Below are 22,083 nucleotides of genomic sequence, written 5' to 3'. Positions count from 1 at the left end.
TCATTTGGTCCACCTAACCGTTGAAAGGGCACTACATCCCTACTTCAAGCGAAGGAATTGAGAGTGAGTGAGAGAGAAGCTAGGGGGTTGATCATCTTGCTGGCTGGTCCAATGGGCCGTCGGGTACCCGGTTGTATCGGGTCGTGCTCAAGCTGCATCTTTCGGTTGGGGCCCAATTAAACTCAGGCGATTTCCTGGCCCGATTACGTTATCGGGCTCAATTCGAGCTGGGCCTATGTGAAAAATGCACAGGATCCAACAAGCCCGACCTGTTATAACTGGGTCAGTCTAAAGGCCCTGGATTGACCTGAGTCTGAGCCCGCATATAACTGGGTCAGGCTGGGCTCAGGCCTGTCAGGCTCTTATCGGGTCAATCCGGCCCAATGGCCATCCCTAAGTGTAGCTGCCAACACCAAAAAACGGACAAGCACGCGTTGTTGAATCGTACCCGATCCAATTGGGCTTCACCGTTGGAGGTTACATTTTCTCATTCAGGTTGAGTTATGAGTCATGTGGAGCTAAGAAAATGAAATACCAAAATTGAATTCGAACAGTTAAAAAGCTTATATTCACTGAAACACTTGGGTCACCAAACCCGACTGACTCGCATATTAATCAAGATGAGTTTGGGTTGACTCAAATAACAAATGAGTCGGATATCTGACACAAATCCGACACATTTGACAGTCCTACAGGCTGCTAAGTTACGGGTATCAACGATCCGTACCAAACCCTATAGAGTCTGGGTATATGGTGGTAAATAAGAAGACCCGATTAAGACCCAAGGTCCGAACTCAAAGGTCCGATTAATATATGGATCTGGGTATAGTTTGTAAAATTTTATATCAGACCCGACTAAGACCCAAAAAATTTCAATGTAAAAATGATAAAAATAGTATTTTACCGGGTATGGTCCAGGTCTGGTTCATGTAGTTCTTATCGGGTCTAGGTATGGTTTCACTTACGGTTCGTCCGATTAGACCTGAGTCTGGATCCGATACACAAAAATGAGGGTCAGGTCTGCTTTCACTTGGGTCCGAACCAAATCAGACCCGTTGACATGCTTACCTGCTACAGTGTTGACTGTCCAGCTATTGTTTATGCTGGTGGTGGTCGGGTACGGAGATGGCAACTTCGTTATTAATCTCAATGACGTGACTTAAAGTAAAACCTGCAGTCGATTTGGTGAAAGCTTTTCTTTAAGCAATCGAGAGAGAGAGAGAGATTGTCCTCTATTTCTACACCGGTTCCCCTTCCGCTCTCTTTCTCTCCCCATCCAAACGCGTCGTTTCTCTCTCTCTCTCTCTCTCTCTCTCTCTCTCTCTCTCTCTCGGCACCGTCGGTGACTCTCTCACGCTCTCTGTGGAGATCGGGGGAGTTGAGCTCTAGTTTCCGTCGGATCTGGTGTCCTCCAGCGTCGGAATTCTGATTTCCGATCGCAATGCCGCTCTGTTCCTCGTGATTCCTCTCGAACCGGTCTGAGGGCAAAAATGGTGACTTCGGGGCCTCTGACTCCCGGGCAGGTGAGGAATTCCGATGATCTTCGTCTCTCTCGTTGATTCGTGTGCTAAATTGTGACTACTTCGTCGGGAATTCGCGGCTCTCTTATTGCATTCTTTCTTCTGTTTCGTGTCTTGCAAGTTAGTGTTTTTTCTAGGTTTTTTGCTTATGGTTTTTTTATAGAAATATTCGGTTTCGTGAAGTGGAGGTGTTCTGATTATGGTTCTTGAGGTTAGATTTCGGTGACGATTTCTTTTCTTTTTCTTTTTTTTTTGATCTGGAGTGCGGAGATTTGTATCAGACGATGATGATTGTGTCGTAGGCGTTTGGTTGGACATTTAGCGTTTCAGATCATGAGATCACTTGTTTCATCATGGAGCATGTAGTTCTTTTGATTTCGTGTTGTGTAACTTTGTGAACAACGATGTATACATCGTTTTAGTGTTTATTCGTGGCCATTTTTTCATAGAGTACAGAGACGTATCCATCTGATTTTGTTTCTCCGGATAATTCTTAGTGATCGTTGCTTGTTTTGATCCTTAGGTCATTTTTGCTGCATCCATGGACTCTGATGTTTCTGAAAACTAGAGTTCTGCTGTTTTTTTCTTGCCTTTACCTACTTACCTGTGGGAAAATTTAATAGTTATTTGAAATCAAAGCAGAAACATCCTGAATTTGAGTTTAACATCATTTCTGAGGTCTTTCATATTTAACTGTTTCCTCTTTCACCATCTATCCATGTATGATGCGCATTCATTCTGTTTGCAGGTGTCATTTTTCCTTGGGATCACTCCTGTGTTTTTAGCATGGATCTATGCCGAAATTTTGGAGTACAGAAAGAGTTCTACCCCTTCCAAAGTGTATGTTTTTATTCTTCTTCATTTTAAGCAATGAGAAGCTTAGATCCAATTCTTACTATTTGAATTATTCTCAAAACATACATCTGGACCATGCTGGTTTGATTTCTTTTTTACTTCTCTAGATTATGCATAAGTTTATTACAGAAAATTATGAGCCAACAAATAGATTGTTATACATATTAAAAACGTTTTCCATATGAAAATTATCTCATTCATCTTTGTAGGATTTATTTTGGTGGAAGTTATGATGATTATTGCTAACTGTTAATGATAAAAAAAAATTGTTCATAATTGATGAGCACTCAGTGGTAATCGGGAACCTTTGATTGGATTATTTTTCTCAGTTTGATTATTGATTGCTGGTTTATGCCAAATATTGGCAGGTTTGCTTCAAGGCATAATTGTAGAGGAAGCTGAGATCTAACTGATTATGATGAATGTGTACCTTAGAGTGTTTAGTTTTTTATGATTTTGATCAATTATACAGTTCCACTTGCTCTGGAACTTTCTAATTGCAATTATGTGCGCATGCTGCTTCTCCTGATCAGTAGTTATGTAGTCTCCTGTAAGGATACCAGCATGTTGAGCTTCGTGTAAATGTCCATTTATCTGTTTAGAGGCCTGAATGGTGATTACATCCATGTTCTATCTGTTCTAAGTCGACACAGATCCCATTGTGTAATTTTCTTTTCTATTTCCTAATTAAGGATAGATCTAAACAATAATGCAGATATCCCTAAAGCCATTTATTGCCATATTGGGGATTGCACCTGGTCAGCTATGTCACCTGGGTACAGGTGCGGGTGCGGGTACGGGTGCCGGTACGGGTATGGGTACGAGTCCGGAGGGTACGACATGATAATTCAAAAAAATGTGGGTACGGGAACACAGCTATATATGTATATATATTAAATATCACATAAATACACAATAAATTCAAAATAAACTGAATATAATCTAAATATATATGCTATATCTAAAATATATATTATATACTGAAAATCTAAATTTAGAAACTGAAAATATAATTATAAATTATAAATTATAAATTATAAATTATAAATTATAAATTATAAATTATAAATTATAAATTATAAATTATAAATTATAAATTATAAATTATAAATTATAAATTATAAATTATAAATTATAAATTATAAATTATAAATTATAAATTATAAATTGAATACAAACTTGTATGTACGGAGGGTAAAATGGTATGTCCCGGTGTCGACGCATGTCGACACAGTGACACACGTGTCAACACGAGTACGGAGGTCCAAATGGAGTGTCCAGGTACCATATCTGGTCAGATACCATGTGAGATCAATTTGATCCAAACCTAGTTAAATTCAATGGTGGTTATCCTTGAACCAAGAAATGTTCAAATATACAACCAACTTTCTTATAACCATAGCTTCCTGGTAATGTTGGTGGGCCAGCCACCCTATTCTAATCTGGTGAATTATCCATTTAACATATCTTTGAATTTCTTAGAGTTTGTTCTATTGATTTGGTTAGCTTAATAAAATTTGTGAATAGATGCTGCTTGAGCACATTATTTTCTGCACTTTTGTTGTATATTAAATTGTATTAAAAAAATAGAATAATTTTTTTTTGCAATTCCTAGTAGCCAAAGCAAAAACATCCTTCTGTCATCAAAGTGGGATGTTGCCTATACTAGCCATTAAGATCTTTGTATCTTCCATTAAGATCATCATATATATGATGTAATTCTGAGTTATTAACAAACCTCTTTAGATGTCTATGGCATGTTGAGTAAACAAGTTGTATTTGAATAAATTGGATATGTTGAAACATGTGCAGGCCCAATTTTATCATGTTAATTAAATTGAGTATTTGGGCATAATAACCTTGTATGGTTTTGCATGACATAGGCCCTATTTGGATGACAAGGGAAAAAAGTGGTTTGCCAAAAACCAACTTTTTCAAAATCTAAAAATAAAAAAAAACCAAGGTCAGCCATTTTTCGGCCAGCCACTAGCCGGGAAATGGCCAAGCCGGTATCACCCTTGCTGGGTGGCAATGGCCTGGTCATTTCCCAGCTGGTGGCTGGGCAGAAAATGACTGGCTAGCCCAAAAACTTAAAAAAAAGTCAAAAAAAGGAAAATAAGGCCAGCCACCGGCCAGAAAATATGCTGGGTTGGAGTCACCCTTTCCAGGCAACACCAATCCGACCATCTGCCGGCCTGTGTCTGGCTGGAAAATGGCCGGCCAGCTATGAAAAAAGAATGTTTTCTGGTCATTTTTTGGCTGGTCACTGGCAGGAAAATGGCCAGCTGGTTTTTCCCTCACCGGATAGTGCCAGTTTAGCCATTTTCCAACCAGTGGCCTGCCGGAAATAGCTGGTCATAGGAGAGTGGTGGGTGAGGCAACCCATGGTAGAGTGAAAAAGAGAAGCAAAAGATGGGTGGAAACAGTCCCCTCCGATAAACCAGGTTAAAGAAAACTGGTCGCGGAGGGGGGGGGGGGTGCTGTTTTGCAAAACTGGGTTGACCCAGTTTTGCCCCAAACCTGGTTTGCTGGCATCCAAACAGCCACCAAACCAGGTTTTGTGGCTAGAACCTAGTTTAACACCCAAAATTAGGTTTCAACCCGGTTTGGGGTGTCATCCAATACAGTATCATAGTTTTTCTAAAAGCATGTTACTTTCTATAGCAAATAAGACATAATTTTTACTTTATTGCGAGCACTAATTGCCTATTTTGACATAGCATAGAGATTGTCAAGCCAAAAGGAAAAATAATGTAGTAAATGTGAAATATCATCTTTTATAAAAAGGAGTTGAACAATATGATGGTTACTAGCATATGGGCTTGCACTACTTAAATAAGATTAACAGATGCTTGCATCCCTCAATTGGTATACTTTCAAGGTGATGTATTTATAATTGGCTTTTGTACCTATAGTTGTTATAGCTACATGATTCAGTGGTAAACACTCAAAAAATATGTAACTCATTATCCATTTGGTGTGCCATTTGGATCAGAAGCTAAAAGGAAGCTGTAGTTTTATTCAAGATGAAGTTGCTTCAATTGCAAAATGTTGTGTTATGATAATCTGAATATGATAGTTATCTGCACCAGAAAGATGGCCTACCTCTGAAAATGGTTTCAGCCATGTGATTTACCATGCAAAAACTTTCATATAAACATGATCTATGTATGCCTCTCTAAGTCACATGGGTACAGGTATGGGTGAGGGTATAGGTGTATGTACGACATTGCAATTCCAAAAAATGTGGGTACGGGGACACGGTGGTATATATATATTAAATATTACATAAATATAAAATAAATTTCAAAAATCAAAATCTATTATTCCGACAAGACAACATAAATTAATTTAACATTTAACAACCAACTAAACGAGTAACAGAACAGGCTAACAACTTTTATTCAAAGAATCAAAATTCAATAACAAGTAAAGCTACAACTACAATTAACAAATTAACATTTAAGAAACAAGTTATAACAAGCTAATAACAATTTCAAATAAATAAACAATAGACATTAATACCTAACAATTAGCACTTAGCAAACAGAACTATAGAAAAACATCATCAACAATAACCCCAGACAATTCATTGATAGGAATATGGTCTTTGTCGAAAGGGAGGCAAAGATGAGAGAGGTGAGTCGAGAGGGAGACAAAGACGAGAGGAGTACCTGAGCTGCGCAGAGAGGGCAATACTGTGAGGGGCTGAGAGAGGCAACACTGCGAGGGGAGGGACGGAGCGGTGAGGGGCTAAGCGACGCTGCGAGGGGCGGAGAGCGCCAAGAGAGAGTGCGAGTCGGGAGTTTAGGGCAGAGCGCGCGCGCGCGCGCGCGAGAGAGAGAGAGAGAGAGAGAGAGAGAGAGAGAGAGAGAGAGAGAGAGAGAGAGAGTCGGGGGGTTAGGGCAAAGAGAGCCGAGAGGGAAAGGGAGTCGGGGGGGGGGGGTCTTTAAAAAAAACCCAACATGGGTCAGTTTTTTTTTACCCGACCCGACGCAGTGCGGAACCCCATCCACGGCATACCTGCACTGCGTCCGGTGGCGGTACCCGTGTCAACATGGGTACAGCACCCCAAACGGAGTGTCCATGTTACATAGATGCCTATATGTACATAAGTTTTTCTCAGTCCTTTTGGACTTTTTCCACTGTTTCTCCCCTCTGTTTTTTTTCTCATGTATAATTTTACTTATTTTTCCAACAGCAGACATTCAGATGTCAATTTGGTTGAATTGGGAAATGAAGCAATTAAGGAAGATGATAGAGCTGCACTACTGGAGGGAGGTATCCTACCTGCTTCCTCAAAAGTACATGGTTCATCTATAAAATCAAACTTGATCAGGTGTGCAAGACAAATGATTTGTTGTTATAAATACATTCATGAAGATTTTACCTAATTCTTGTATTGTCCTGTTGGAGTTACGCAGGTTCTTCTTGATGGATGAGACATTTTTGATTGAGAACCGGATGACATTGAGAGCCATGTAAGTTTTGTCACCATTAGCAGTCAATACAATGCGTTTTCAGGGCTAAGTTTCTCATAATATTTGTCAATCATGCAGATCAGAGTTTGGGGCTATCTTGTTCTACTTTTATTTGTGTGATCGAACAAATCTATTTGGGGAGTCAAAGAAGGTAGGTGTGTCTTTTTTTCGAATATGCCAGGTCTTCATCAATGTACATGTGGATTTCTCTGTTTTTCATTTCATATATCAGATCATATGCTTCAATATAGCCTCATCAGCTAATGAAATTTCAATTGCTTGGGAAAATGGTTTCAGTTTTTTGCGTGTATACTCTTCCAGTCTCACTGGAATACTTGTTAAGGGATGTCATTTGGAAGAAGAAATTACCAAAATGTTCAGTTGTGTAGTACTACTATGCATTATGGAATGTATATACGGATGCTTAGCTAGAAAAGCATTGCATTTATCAATAATAAGAGCAACCTGCCTGTTAAGATAAAATGCATAAGAGAAACTTATAAGTATGTGGGCTCTTTCCTCATGTTGATTTCTTATGAGTTGTTTATTGATTTGATGAAGTGGTAAGGCCATGAATAATCTTTGGGGATTTCAGAGAAAAATAGATGAGGATTCTTACTAATGGAGATCTGCTAGCAGTAAATCACCTAGATGGTTTCTTACTGTTAGATGGCATGTCAAAGCAACAAATAAAAAAATTATAAAAGAGTATTGAATCCTGATGGCCAAAACGAGGAAAAAGAAGTTTCTATAAAAAGCCCAAATTGTGATACTGTAGCCAAGCTTGACACACCAGTTTCAACAAATAAAACTATCCCTTTAGCAACATTATGGGAAACTAGCCAGTTTTAGCTTTGTTTTTACATGATTAAGATACTGAGAACCAGTATTCTTCTTAGTGGTCCAAGAGCGATCATATGCATGGGTAGATTGTGAAATATCAGAATAGTGAAAGTAGCTTATGTTATCCACAGAAGCATAACGTAATCACTTCATCTATTATATTTCATTAAGATATTTGTAAAAGATTTTTCTTTAATTTTCAGGTTTTTCTCATTATGATGTCCATTGCAGATTTTGGTGTTTATATCAATGACCACACTAGTAGAACTTGTTCTGTAACTGTTCTATATAAGTTAGTGGACATAACAAACTATACATTCATTCAATCGTTTAAAGTCACAAAGGGACCAGACAAAAAAAAGGAAAAAAAGGGTGTCTTCCTCGAGGCCATTTTGAATTTGGAAGTTTGTTAAAAAAATTGGGGTGGCAGTGTGAAATTTCCCTTCTCCATTATTCAGCAACGTCAATGTTGTCTTTAAGCAGCTTGCTGATATGAATTTCTTTTTTCTTTTCTTTCAATGTTTTGACAAGGTTTTTGTCAGAAGCTCTCTCTCTCTCTCTCTCTCTCTATATATATATATATATATATATATATATATATATATATATATATATATATATGTATGTATATATCCGTATCATCAAACACTTAAATCATCCAATATAAATCAGATGCTTTTTGCGCCGCTGATTGCACGCATGATCAGCGGCTATGTCACCTGGGTACAGGTGCGGGTGCGGGTACGGAGGGTACAATATGGCAATTTCAACAAAAGTGGGTACGGGGGCACAACTATATATATATCACATAAATTCAAAATAAACTGAATATAATCTGAATATATATGTTATATCTAAAATATATATTATATACTAAAAATATAAAGTTATAAATTGAAAATATAATTATAAATTATAAATTGAATACAAACTTGTATGTACGGAGGGTAAAATGGAGTGTCAAGGTGTTGATGCATGTCAACACAAGGACACACATGTCGACACGGGTACAAAGGGCAAAATGGAGTGTCCGTGTGACATAGATCAGCGGCATTTTTTTTTTGTGTGTGTTTTACCAGTTTTTAGTTGTGGTCAGAAACTGCCGTTAAATACCTTTTTTGGGGTGTTTTTGGTCTGAGCCTCGTTCCACAAAAACCAGTTCGATGATATGGGTTTTCGTGTGTATATATATATATATATATATATATATATATATATATATATATATATATATATATATATATATATATATATATAAAGTGTATCATCAAACACTTTAGCAAGTGTTTGATGATATATCAGATGTTTTTCCGTCGCTGATCGCACAAGATCAGCAGCGGAAACATCGTTAATATGAAAAAAAAAACTTTTAGCGGCGTTTCTGGACCGCTGCTAAAGGCGGTTTTCCTGCCCAGACCTTTAGCGGCGGTCCTGACCGCCACTAAAGGTCAAAATTTTGAAAATACATGTCATATATATATATATATATATATATATATATATATATATATATATATATGTAATGTAATTGCTTAAGTTTACTTAAACATATATGTGTTATAGCATACAGAGTGCCATCAATCGATTTTCACAGGACCACCCACTGAAATGATCAATGTTAATGTGTTAAATGTGCTTCTATAGATTGATATTGATATTTGTGATAATGTGATGTAGCTGCATATGCTCATATACTAATTCCATAATTTGTTTTTTTTTAACAATGCAGAGTTACAACCGAGATCTTTTTTTGTTTCTATACTTTCTTCTCATAATAGTTGCATCGATGACTTCTTTCAAAGTCCACCACGACAAGTCTGCATTCTCAGGCAAATCGATACTTTACTTGAACAGGCATCAAACAGAAGAGTGGAAAGGGTGGATGCAGGTTATGCATTAGTGACTCTTAAAACTGTCTTACTTGTTGAGTTCTAAATAGTGTACATTCGATTTGACACAAAGACAGATGAGCACACACACTGGAAGATAATGTTTTATATTTTGTGGCCTATAAAAGTCCTTGGCAACTCTCAACATATGAATGAACTTATTGTTTTTCTTTATGGCTACTGGAATGCATGTATACAACTGCACTTTTTATAGGGTTGTAGGGAGCCACAAAACATTGTGCATGAGCACTGCTAAAATATGCTCTATGCAAACATATGGTTGTCATTGTCTTTTCTCCTGATTAATTTCATTTTTCAGGTGCTATTTTTAATGTATCACTATTTTGCTGCAACGGAAATCTATAATGCAATTCGTATGTTCATTGCTGCGTATGTCTGGATGACTGGTTTTGGAAACTTTTCCTATTATTATATCCGAAAGGATTTCAGTGTAGCACGTTTTGCTCAGGTATCAGTGTTTGCATTTACATGTACATTTAGGTTTCATTATGCTATAATCCATGTACTTTGAGAGGAATCAGATGACAGTGGTCTCATCTTTTCTATTCCACAGATGATGTGGCGCCTTAATTTCTTTGTGACATTCTGTTGCATCTTCCTAAATAACAACTATATGCTATACTACATCTGCCCCATGCACACCCTGTTCACTCTTATGGTGTATGGTGCGCTTGGAATCCTAAACAAGTACAATGAGATTGGTTCAGTTATTGCTGCAAAAATTATGATGTGTTTTTTGGTGGTCATCATGATTTGGGAAGTTCCTGGTGTCTTCGACATATTATGGGCCCCTTTAACATTCCTTTTAGGTAATCTGTCATTATTTTGTCGTACTTGACTTACATCTTCAGTTATGGAATTCTTGCTGACATCATGCAAAAATTGCAGGGTACAATGACCCAGACCCATCGAAAAAGCAGTACCCTCAGTTGCATGAGTGGCATTTTCGATCAGGTCTTGATCGCTATATTTGGATTGTTGGAATGATTTATGCATATTATCATCCAACAGTAGGTTCCTAAGTTTCATCTTTTTTTTTATCCACTCATATTTCCTTTCTTTCTTCTTTTGACATGCGATATTCATTGAAATCTGTTATTCTTTCTGGCTTATTTCTAACCCTATAATTGATCTTGGTGTGCTGATTAATTGTAGGTTGAAAGATGGATGGAGAAACTAGAGGAAACTGAACCAAAGCGTAGAGTAACAATCAAGGCAACAATTGTGACAGTTTCTTTAACGGTCAGTTAACATTCTACATTGAAGTATAGTCCATTTCACTTATGGTGGTTTCTGATGCATATCTTCTATGTAACTATAGGCAGGATATTTGTGGTACCAACACATATACAAGCTGGATAAGATCACATATAACAAATACCATCCATACACATCATGGATCCCAATAACGTATGTATCTGCACCATATAAATAAAACAGTATTTACTATTGTTTCTCCTAACTGATGTTAATTTTTTGGATAGTGTCTACATTTGCCTACGAAATGTCACTCAGCAGTTCCGTAAATTCTCATTGACACTTTTTGCGTAAGTACTGGCCATTGTTATTTAAGATCTGCTTTATTTATAGGGATGTAAACAGGTAGATTTGGTTCAGATGCAGGCATCACTGAATCCAATATAATTAGATCTTGCCAAATTGGTGAGCTGGATTGGGATCCAGATGAAAAAAGCTTACTGGCTCTGGAACTGGTTGTCTATTTAAGACAATTAAATGTGTCTTCGACATGTATGCAGATTCAGATGTAAACCTCTGATATGAATCTGAATCTGGTTATTGATCGGATGTGACTTCATTTACTGAATCCATTCAGATCCAGTCTGATATCTGACCAAACGTGAACTGTCAACATCCCTTTTCATTAAATCTTTAAGTAGTTTGTAAATGTTTGAGTTTAATTTTGTGTTTTTTCAGATGGCTTGGGAAGATTACATTAGAAACCTACATCTCACAGATCCATATCTGGCTAAGGTGTGCATGATGTGTTCTTCAACTTTTCCTGGATCAATTTGCATAGAGCATTTTAAGTATTTTCGGTTGCATGAGGGTGTTAATTTTCAGTAATTATCAATCTGATTGTATGCGTTGGATTTTTGTGAAAGTTGCTTTTAACTTTTCATACTTCATATTGAAATCCTAAGTCCCATGGACACTTGGGGTAGCATGCATATTCTGTGTCGACATGATACAACACTGGAAACAACATGGACAAACCACAGCACTTTAGTGACAAAATCAAACCTATGTTAAACATGGTCAACAACGTGTCTGTCTATTTCTTTTTAAGATGTTAATTGTTTATTTCATATTTACTTGTATTTGTCTTATTGGATTCTTTATATATAATGTATGATTCTGTTCCCATGTCTTAATTTTACAAAAGTGTGTCCTACCAAGCATATCCATGTGTTCCGTGCCCATGTTTGTGTCTATGTAGCATGGCTCAAATTGAGTGTATTTCTGTTCCTATACAATAGTTAACTGAGTGCATTAACTTGCAGATCTGGCATGCCTGATGGGCAACCTCGGTGGCTCCTGTCATTTATTCCTACTTATCCCTTGCTTAACTTTATGCTCACAACGGCCATTTATATCGTGGTATGGAAGAATAAGCCCAATCTTATGCTTTTCGTTGCAAGCTTTCATTTCCATTTACTCATAAGACTCGATGGTTTGACACAGATATCATACCGATTATTTGAACTAACAAACACATTGAAGAACATATTTGTGCCAAGTAAAGACAATAAGAAGCTGATGTACAACATTATAGCTGCTGCTGTGATCTCGCTTACCCTATACTGCCTGGCCTCTATATTTCTTCAAATACCCATTTTCCTGGTATGATAGTGTGGAGAAATTCCGAAATTTGCACAGTAGAATATCTGCAGTTAGAATCCACTAGAATTCTTTTCTGGTTTTTCCATATTATCTTTTAAGGAAAGGCTCTTGCTCGACTCTCTCTTACTAAAGGCTTGTGTTTATTGAAAAATTTGCAGGCATGAGTATGCACACATGAATATGGTGGTGGGGTTTCTGCTGTAGCATTTTCGCATCTGGATTGGCATGTATGCATGCCTACAGTGACAACATGCCGATTGGTAGTGACCATGATGAGATTCGGTTGTAATGGTAAAGATCAAGTGTGGTTGATGCTGCTATACAACCAACAGAATATTCTTTGTATAGGTGAGCATGAGGTGTGCTGAATTCAGCCTCCTGTAGAAGCGCTCATGTAGCAGGGTTCCACGGGAGCCCGTAATAATAACTTTCTTGAGCTTATTTTAGTGCATTTCATCACTGAGAAAAGAAAAAGAAAGTTGCTGTTTGATAAAACAGTTCCACTAGTGAATCTAGCCGTTCAATCTTTGGAAATATTTTGTGTTGCTTTGAGATGTTTGATTTTCATAAATAAGTGAAGATCCCAATGCAAATCAAGCTACTTAATGAAGTGAATGGCTAGGATAGCATGTCTGGTTCATCAACGATACTTGGAGATGGGCTTTATTTTTTGAATTAGTGTAATGGGGTTAATGGTTGCTACAACCGACCCACTTGGTGTTCATTTTTTTGGTTCTTTTAGTCAAACTAACCTCATAAATGTGATCTACATGCTCCATTAGTAGGAGTCAGCTTTTGGACCACGGGAATCCAACTTGTGTATAGGTTTGTTTCAGCGATGCAAAAAGTGACAGTTGTAAATGCTTCATAATTTCTTGATTTATAGAAAACATGTTTATTAAATCACATGATCCAGGGGTTGATTATCACTAAATGAAGCATGCTGAACACATTTATGGGGTTAGATTGAGTCAAAATGACTTGCATTGTGATTTCCAAACTTGATTGTAGTAGGTACAATTGGTTTATATATTGCATTAGCAGGATCCCAGTTTTACTTAAAAAATAAAAAGAAAAAAGTAACAGTAATCCATTGTTCTGTTAATATTACCGAAGTCAAATGGGTGTTGGATCTTATAAATAGTTCTCTGATTTTTGTTGTAAGTGATCACTCTGTACATCCGATGCATTGCTTGTAGTGAGACCTACTTTAGTCTTTGATACTGTAAGGTAATATTTGAGCATTTAACTTTCTTGTTCGACTGATTTAACCTTGTTTTCCCTCAATTTACTTTTTAGAAATGTAGGAATCTCTTGTACCAGCTAGAATTGGTGGGGTCTGCTACCATTTTCATCAAATTTTCTGTCCACTGTTTGCCAGGAATAGGCTGAGATGGTACCATCATGCGTGTAAAATATGGCCATGACTAGATTATAATCAAGCAAAACACACACACACACACACACACACACACACACACACACACACAGAGAGAGAGAGAGAGAGAATGGGATTATGTTGATGGTTAAATAAAGACAATGACGTTGATGATAATGTTCATGATTTCGATTTGCGTTTGAGAGAGATGTTGCAATGGTAGTGGTAAGTGGAAACGGCGTTGATGATATTATATGCCATAGAATGATGATGTGCTAATGACAACGATGATAATAAGCTATTAGGCACTGTGTTAAGGAAAAACCTATTAATCATGCTAATTAGCACCTAAATAATAATTATGAAAACGAAGCTTTTCACCTAAATAATAATATGGGTTTTTAAGGATTTGAAAAACAAGGTTTTCCCACAAGGGCTTTGCCTTCTTTGCTAGGGGTGACCGTGGTTTGTCACTTGACATGGGACGACCACGGTTTCAAACTCGTTTTGTTAATGCTCTGCACTTTTTCAAACTTTTGAGTGCAAGGGAAAATTGATAACACTCAAATAATTTAGAAAATGAAATTAACAAGGCTGCTTCTGAGGTTTCCAACAATGACTTATTGAATAGCACAAGAACAGATGTTACAAGGAGACTCTTATTACTACCATACTGTTGTTACCACTAAAGACTTTGGAGAGGGGAATCAAAGGTGTAGCTCCTAGGCCAAGTGATGCATATTTGGAGGTTGTGCCTCTGTACCCATAAAGAACCATTTCTTGCTACCATCATAATAATATCACTATTTTTGGAACACATACAACATAGATACTAAGGAAGCTTCAAGCATCTTCAACAATTGAAGTAGCATAATCATGCGAATCCTAAGCCATCTTGATGACATGCTCCATGAGCAGCCTGTTCCCAAGTGATACACTGGTTATTGCAGCTGTCACTGCTGAGACAGACTCCCGACCATGTTTTGTTCCTTTCTTCGCATAGATTGGCTTCAGCACCTGGAAAATCGGCAGCGAAGGAAACTGAGAAGGCATTTTTTTAGATTTATAACCTGAAGAAACTGCACCCAGCACGAAGACCTGGTCATGCTGGCTCAGCCAGCCATACCTACGGTTGTCGGGCCGACAGCATAAAACTCTGAGGATAGGACCCTGCCCCGGGGCCTATGCTAAGTGTTGGCTTGTGCATAGGGGGCGGCACCCAGAAACTTTTGTTTTTTGTGGGGGGGGGGGGCATACATCCCATCGATAGGGATGGCAGTGGACCGGGGCGGGGGCAGAGGACAAGGTCTCCACCCCCGTCTAGTCTCAAAATCCAACTCTCCATCCCCGCACGGGTTTTAATTTTAACCTACATCCCGGTTTCATGTCCTCCATCCCTGGTCCAAACAGGGCGAGGCAGGGTGGGGTCCATTTTCCCTCGGTCCACTGCCATCTCTAAAGAAGGATCGGGGATGGGACGGGGTGGGGCAGGGCAAGGTGGGGATCAATGATGGGGAAAAGCATAAGTCCATCCCCGCTTCCATCCCCGCACGGGTTTTGATTTTAACATCCATCCCTGCCTCCATCTCCATTTCATGTCCTCCATCCTGGGTCCAAACAGGGCAAGGCGGGGCGGGGCTCCGTTCTCCCAGGTCCACTGCCATCCCTACCATCGAACAAGGAAGAAAAATCTTCTGGCAGGCTTTTTACATTGGCCGAAGGTTTTTCTTACCTTTTTTTTAGGAGGATAAAAATTAAGATAACTTTATCCCCACAGTCCAGCTCGAGCATGACTGGTAAGGTGGAAGTGTTGAAACCAATGTCACAAATCTCGTTCTCTGCGAAAGGAAGTCTGCTCATACATTAAAAGTTTTGATCTTCTATAAGAATCTCAAAATGGTTATCATTATATAAAAATTTAGAAACATATAAATAAAAACATTTGATACAGTGCAAAAAATGATTTGTTGTGTTAATATTGAAATAGAAACATGGTACATTCAAAATAGGTTATTTATATTTTAAAAAAAAAAGCAACATATTTTTTTTATATTACATCAGTCTTTGAAAATATCTCGGTAAAATCCCAATAATTTTCAGAGTATTGGCAACATTTGTGAGATAGGCTTGTCAAGGCTCACACTTCCCTCGACCAAGCTGGTGTGGACCCATCGAGGCACTATGTTGAAAGAAGTAACTGTTAATGAGATCTTTGGGTCATTTAGAGTAGTATTTGATTGCCTCGGTTCATAGGGATGCAAATGGGTCGGATCCAGGATGAAGGTTTTGCAATTTTTGACTACCGGATTTGACTCTCCATATATTTAGCTGTTCCTGATCTGACCCGTTTTCATCACCATCAGTTCTCAGATCAGAGGTGGTGTGAGATCCCAGCATATTCTAGGATATGTGATCCATGGAGGTCACTGGACCCTTGTTTCAATAAGAAAAGAGGGCAGAAGATAGAGAGAATGAGAGAGAAACAAATAAAAACCATGAGTTACAGATTAATGGTTCTCTAGGCAAAAACCCCAAGACTAGGAAACCATGAATTTGGGGGTTTTTGGGATCTTAAATTCAAGGACCTAAGATCATCCCTTACCAAAAACTTCTGATGTGTTGTGGGGCCCAAGCCAATTCAATCAACTTAGAATTTGAAATAATGCTTGTAGATAGTTAAAAAAAATGTTTTTTTGAATGCATGGTACACTTTGTGGTGAATCCAAATGGAAATTTCCCTAATTCAAACCACCAAAGTTTCTTTGCCAACATGAATGTCGATTAGATCATCCATATTTCTTTTGGACCCTAATTATTTACATAAAGACAAGATGGTGCGTTTGTATTTTTTGGCACCACCACCATGGTATACTAAAACCTTATTGGGACAACCAACGGGGGCTCAGCGTGGTTGATAGGGGCTGTCAGTAGGGCTGGTAAACGAGCCTAACGAACCGAGCAGAGCATGTTCGGGCTCGGCATGTTTGCTAGTGGATTGAGCTCGTGTTTTTGTATTTAGTGGAGCCGAACTCGGGCTTGGCTCATCCCTGAATGAGACAAGCCAAACACAAGCTGGCTCGTGTAAAAATATTTCATGCTATTTATACATTTTTATATATTATACTTGAAAATATATATAACTTTTTATAAATTACACTTAATAGTCTATATTTTATTTACATATTTTTCATTCATCCTTCTTTTATATATATATATATATATACTCTCGAGCCGAAGTGAACTGAACACCTTGTGTTCAGGCTCGGCTCGTTTAAGCTAAACAAGCTGCTCCTGGCTTGGAACCATTGGTGAAGTCAGGTATCTAAACTAGGGTGGACACAGATACTTGTATTTGGGAGATTTTTGCCATTTTGAGAGAGAGAGAGAAAGAGACTCAAGTAGGGCTGGTAAACGAGCTGAGCTTGAGCTGTTCGGGCTCGGCTAGTAAGCTCGTCACAAGCCGAACACGAGATGACTCTTTTTTTAAATATTTTTTAAATGTTTTTCAAAAAAAGAGCAACTTGTTGGGACAAAAGAAACTTGGTGAATACCAACGAAATTTATGGACTTTTTCTTCACGCTCATATCTTATGATGGGACTACAATGAAAGAACAAGAGGAGAACAGAAAAAAGTTCAATGGAGAAAGATATGGATGAGAAACATGAGTTTGATTGACTCACCATAAGAGGCAAGAAGTAAGAGAAAGAAGAGCAGGGTGGCTACACTGAGAGGCTTAGCCATTTTCTTTGGTGAGATAGAACTAGGAGGGCCAAGAAATTTATAGCACCACTCACTTAATTTTCCTGATAAACTAATACTGGTGAAGATGATGCAAATTGATGGATTCTCTTATTGAAATTTAATGTCTAATTGTTCAAGTCAATGTACCCGTGCATGATAGGCACAGTTTTTTTTACCACTAAATAGAGAAATACGATGGAGAGAAAATGCCTTGCACTGACCGGGCTGACTATTTTTTTTCTTGACACTTATCGAGGGGAGACCCCAGTTCAGGTGCATGGTGAGACCCCGGATTGGCACTTTGGAGAGAGGATCAGGCGCAATGTAAATGGACACTTTTAGTGTGCTGCTGCACCTAAGGGTGGGCATCGGGCCGGGCCAGCCCCGTTTAGAGCTCGGTCCGTCGGGCTTTAAAAAAGTGGATTCTCATAGAGGAATCACCTCTGCAGAGTACATTTTCACAAAGAGGAATCACCTCTCAATCCGGAGGCATCCAGGGAGCGGCATGGATCCCTCTCTTTATGGGAACACGGATCCCATCATTTGAAATAGGATGGGTTCCATCATACATTCAATCCTAGTCATCCAATCAACGGCTAGATGGTTCAGATAGATGGCTAAGATTGAATGTATGATCGATGGAACTCATCCTATTTCAAAAGATAGGATCAGTGTTCTCTTTATGGAAGAGGGAGGATCTACTTCCTTATCAGAGAAGGGACGTACACACTGTTGATGACATACTTCAATTTAAATGCCTTAAGCAATCACCTAGCCAGGTGAGCAGTGCTCTCATGCAATTTGGTTCCACTCATCCCTTATGTCATCCCCCATCTTCATACCCCTCTCAAATCTTATTGATGCAAGTTGTTCAATCAAATCTCACCCTATAGATGGACTCAACATGGTTGATTTAATAAGAATCGACCCTTGGATCATACTTTTTTTTATGAAAAATGTGATTTTTTAAATCACAAAATTTTGTATTTTCTCTGCTGCTGATTTTTGAATTGCCAAAAATTCCTCCACACAGGTCTGATTGCAGTGATTCAAGTGTTGATCTTCACTATATGGATGATGTAGATCACATCTACAAGTTCGATTTGATCAAAACAACTTGCATCAATGAAATCCCAAAGAGGGGTATGAAGATAGGGATGACTTAATTAGGGGATGAGCAGAGCCGTTCTCTCTCTTATGTGCGTTTGGAAGGAGTACCTAAGAAAGTACTTGACATGCAAAATCACTGTGTGAAATAACAAAAATCATTACGTGGTGTTAACACAGTAAATTTCATCGTTTCGGGCTGTGATTTTCTGTGTTTTTTGTGGGCCGTGCACTTGGTTAAGTACTCGATCCGATCATTGGATCTACTCTCCCTGAGATGACTTCTTCCCACTAACAGAGAAATACATGATATGGTTCTTTAACCCCTTTGACCAGGTTTTGCAACATGTTATCCAGTCACCTATTCAAAGATTCATTGTTACATATATTAAACGGATCCTCTTGAATGATCGATGATAAATGAAAATAAAATCCTACTAGCTAGAAGACTACTTTCAAGCCCACAAGGCGCACCAACTGTAACAATGAACCCAATCTCATATCTTTCCTCCCACTGTAAATGTTAGTGTTTTCTATTCTTCTTTTTTTTTCAGATAGGCAAGCTGGGGTTAGGCAGATCTCTTTACCAGTGTATTCTTTTTTTTTTTTTAAAGAAAAATATATTAGATTAGCATTCAGTAAGAAATTAGTCCGTCTGTTTAGTTATACACTGTCGGTCCCAAGCCCGAATAAAAGAGGAGGGTTGCGGTAGGCCAATGACAGCCAGCATAAAAACTTAGTCATACCCTATGAATATGAACCAATTTGAGAATTTCGTTGGGGTGTTCCCTACTGAGCGACGCGCTGTACTCTATAGGCCTAGAGACAGTGATAAATGGGCAAGGGTTGCTAGGTCATCGCCCAAACGCGACACGTTACACCAGTGCCCGGGTGTGGTGTCAAATAGGCTAGGGTTCCCTCACTTTGTTGGACGGATGGGGGTAAAGAAGTTAGTCCAAGACCATAAAATTAGGTTAGCCACTTGGAATATAGGGTCTTTAACTGGTAAGTTGTTAGAGTTAGTAGATGTTATGTGTAGGAAAAAGATTGATATTTTATGTCTACAAGAGACCAAATGGGTAGGTGAGAAAGCAAAAGTGATAGAACCTTGGGGATATAAGATTTAGTATACAGGAATAAATAGGAATATAAATGGAATATGGATTGTTATGAGTCGTGAGTTTATAGATAATGTAGTTGAGGTTCGTAGGAAGGATGATAGGATTTTACTTATTAAATTAGTATTAGGTACGGATATTATTAATATTATTAGTGTTTATGCACCTCAAGTACGTTTAGATGATTCCATTAAGCATTAATTTTGAAAAGATTTAGATGGAGTAGTACAAGGGATATCTTATGGAGAAAAGCTTATAATCGGCAGTGACCTTAATGGACATGTAGGCATTAGTAGGGATGAATTTGAAAGTATCCATGGAGGTTAAGAAACGAAAGTGAAGAAAGGATTTTAGATTTTGGTTTATCCTATGATATGATCTTAGCAAACACTTGGTTTAGGAAGAGGGAGTCTCACCTAGTAACATTTAAAAGTGGGGTTAATACGAGTCAGATAGATTTTTCCTACTTAATTAGAAAGAGAGATAGGGGTTGTTGCATCGATTGTAAGGTTATACCGGGAGAAAGTATAGCTACACAACATAGAGTCTTAATCTTAGATCTTAGAATTAGACAGTGCTGCAAAAGAGATAGACATAGGATAGATCCTAGAATTAAGTGGTGAGCACTGAAAGGAGCTAAACAAGGAATGTTTGTAGAGTAGGTAGTTAAGGAAGCTGATTGGTGTCTCGAGGAGGATTCAGAATCAATGTGGAATAAGATAGCGGGTGGCATGAGAAAGGTGGCTAAGGAGGTATTGGGTGAGTCTAAAGGCGGTGCACCGCTAGGTAAGGATATATCATGGTGGAACGAGGATGTAAAATTAACTATTAAGGTTAAAAGAGAGTGTTATAAAAATCTAAATAAGAGTCGTGATAATGAAAATTTGGAGAGTATATGATAACAAAGAAAGAAGCTAAAAAAGTAGTTTTAAAAACGAGGGATAAGGTATATAAGGAGGTTTATGACAAGTTGGATACCAAAAGAGGGCGAAAATGATATTTATAGGATTGCAAAGATGAGAGATAGGAAATCGAGGGATTTGGGTATGGTTAGATGTATCAAAGATAAAACGCAAAGGGTTTTAATCAAAGATGAGGAGATTAAGGAGAGATGGAAAGATTATTTTGATAAGCTATCTAATGAAAGTCATGCTCAGGATCTTGAAGACTTCTCCATTCCTTTTCATGAGATGAATCATGACTTCATGCGCGAGATTCTAAAGAAAGAAATTGTAGAGGCTTTGAAAAAAATGAAATCAAGAAGGGCAGTTATACCAGATGGTATACCTATCGAGGCTTGAAAATGCTTGGGAGAGAAAGGTTTAGAATGGTTGACAAATCTTTTTAACAAGATTTGACGAACAAATAAGATGCCTAATGAGTAGAGGAAGAGTACTTTGGTGCCTTTATATAAGAATAAGGGTGATATACAAGATTGCACAAACTATCATGGTATAAAACTCATGAGTCATACTATGAAACTTTGGGAGAGGGTGATTGAGTCTAGGTTGAGAAAGGTTGTCATGATATCGGAGAATCAATTTGGTTTTATGCCTGGAAGATCAACTATGGAAGCTATGCATCTTCTTAGACAATTTATTGAGAGATATATAGAGATGAACAAAGATTTGCATATGGTTTTTATTGATTTGGAGAAGACATACGATAGAGTACCTAGAGACGTTCTCTGGTGGACAATGATGAAGAAAGGTGTTTCTCTCAAGTACATTAGTATAATTAAAGATATGTATGAAGGAGTAGTAACCAATGTTCACACTTGTGGAGGAGTGACAACCAATTTTCCTATAACGGTTGGGTTACATCAAGGATCTGCTTTAAGCCCTTTCCTATTTGCTATAGTGATGGATGAGCTTATGAGATCAATTCAAGAAAATGTGCCGTGGTGTATGTTGTTTGCTGATGATATTGTTTTGATTGATGAGTCTAGAGCCGGGGTTAATGCTAAGTTAGAATTATGGAGACAGACATTGAAAGCAAGAGGTTTTAAATTGAGTAAGAGTAAGACAAAATATATGAAATGTCGGTTTAGTAAGCAACGAAGTAGTGATGGGAGTGTAGTGAAGCTTGGTGAGCAAGAACTACCGATGGATGATTGTTTCAAATATTTGGGATCTATCATTCAAAAGTATGGAGAAATTGATGAAGATGTAAATCATAGGATAAAGGTTGGGTGGATGAAATGGAAAAGTGCAACTGGAGTGTTGTGCGATCGTAGAATACCATTGTGGTTGAAGGGAAAGTTTTA

At 38.1% G+C, this 22,083-nt stretch overlaps 2 protein-coding genes across 4 annotated transcripts; one reads left to right on the top strand and one right to left on the bottom strand.

Moving 5' to 3' along the window:
* The first annotated feature begins 1,247 nt into the window (after nt 1-1,247).
* On the top strand, nt 1,248-13,231 carry LOC149820622 (protein REDUCED WALL ACETYLATION 1-like). Of its 3 annotated transcripts, none has more exons than XM_089982453.1 (16): nt 1,248-1,523; nt 2,269-2,360; nt 6,580-6,714; nt 6,800-6,856; nt 6,935-7,007; nt 9,429-9,587; nt 9,908-10,057; nt 10,163-10,418; nt 10,498-10,619; nt 10,765-10,851; nt 10,931-11,019; nt 11,094-11,156; nt 11,545-11,601; nt 12,132-12,228; nt 12,313-12,471; nt 12,630-13,231. In XM_089982453.1, exons 1-16 carry the CDS (start codon nt 1,491-1,493, stop codon nt 12,633-12,635), a joined length of 1,635 nt encoding a protein of 544 aa, XP_089838579.1. In that variant the 5' UTR covers nt 1,248-1,490; the 3' UTR covers nt 12,636-13,231. The 3 variants fall into 3 exon arrangements, with proteins under 3 accessions (XP_089838579.1, XP_089838578.1, XP_089838580.1); XM_089982452.1 differs by having other exon boundaries at nt 6,577-6,714; XM_089982454.1 differs by lacking the exon at nt 12,630-13,231 and having other exon boundaries at nt 12,313-12,477.
* Nucleotides 13,232-14,723: 1,492 nt separating this feature from the next.
* LOC149820621 (defensin-like protein 1) lies at nt 14,724-17,592 on the bottom strand. Its single transcript, XM_089981835.1, has 2 exons — nt 17,532-17,592; nt 14,724-14,890 (listed from the first exon to the last, which is right to left on the bottom strand). Exons 1-2 carry the CDS (start codon nt 17,590-17,592, stop codon nt 14,724-14,726), a joined length of 228 nt encoding a protein of 75 aa, XP_089837961.1.
* Nucleotides 17,593-22,083: the final 4,491 nt, after the last annotated feature.

Source organism: Nuphar pumila, chromosome 12, assembly GCF_984573655.1.
Source record: "Nuphar pumila chromosome 12, dmNupPumi1.hap1.1, whole genome shotgun sequence".
Lineage (NCBI taxonomy): Eukaryota > Viridiplantae > Streptophyta > Magnoliopsida > Nymphaeales > Nymphaeaceae > Nuphar > Nuphar pumila.
This window is presented reverse-complemented; position numbering and strand designations above follow the sequence as displayed.

Excerpts from the sequence above, each read along its gene's own strand:
- LOC149820622 (XM_089982452.1), top strand. The coding sequence starts at position 1,491 with ATGGTGACTTCGGGGCCTCTGACTCCCGGGCAG. Across the intron at positions 11,020-11,093 it reads ACATCATGGATCCCAATAAC|TGTCTACATTTGCCTACGAA; the intron begins GTATGTATCTGC and ends TTTTTTGGATAG. Across the intron at positions 11,602-12,131 it reads CAGATCCATATCTGGCTAAG|ATCTGGCATGCCTGATGGGC; the intron begins GTGTGCATGATG and ends ATTAACTTGCAG.
- LOC149820621 (XM_089981835.1), bottom strand. The coding sequence starts at position 17,592 with ATGGCTAAGCCTCTCAGTGTAGCCACCCTGCTCTTCTTTCTCTTACTT. Across the intron at positions 14,891-17,531 it reads CTTACTTCTTGCCTCTTATG|TTTCCTTCGCTGCCGATTTT; the intron begins GTGAGTCAATCA and ends ATGCCTTCTCAG.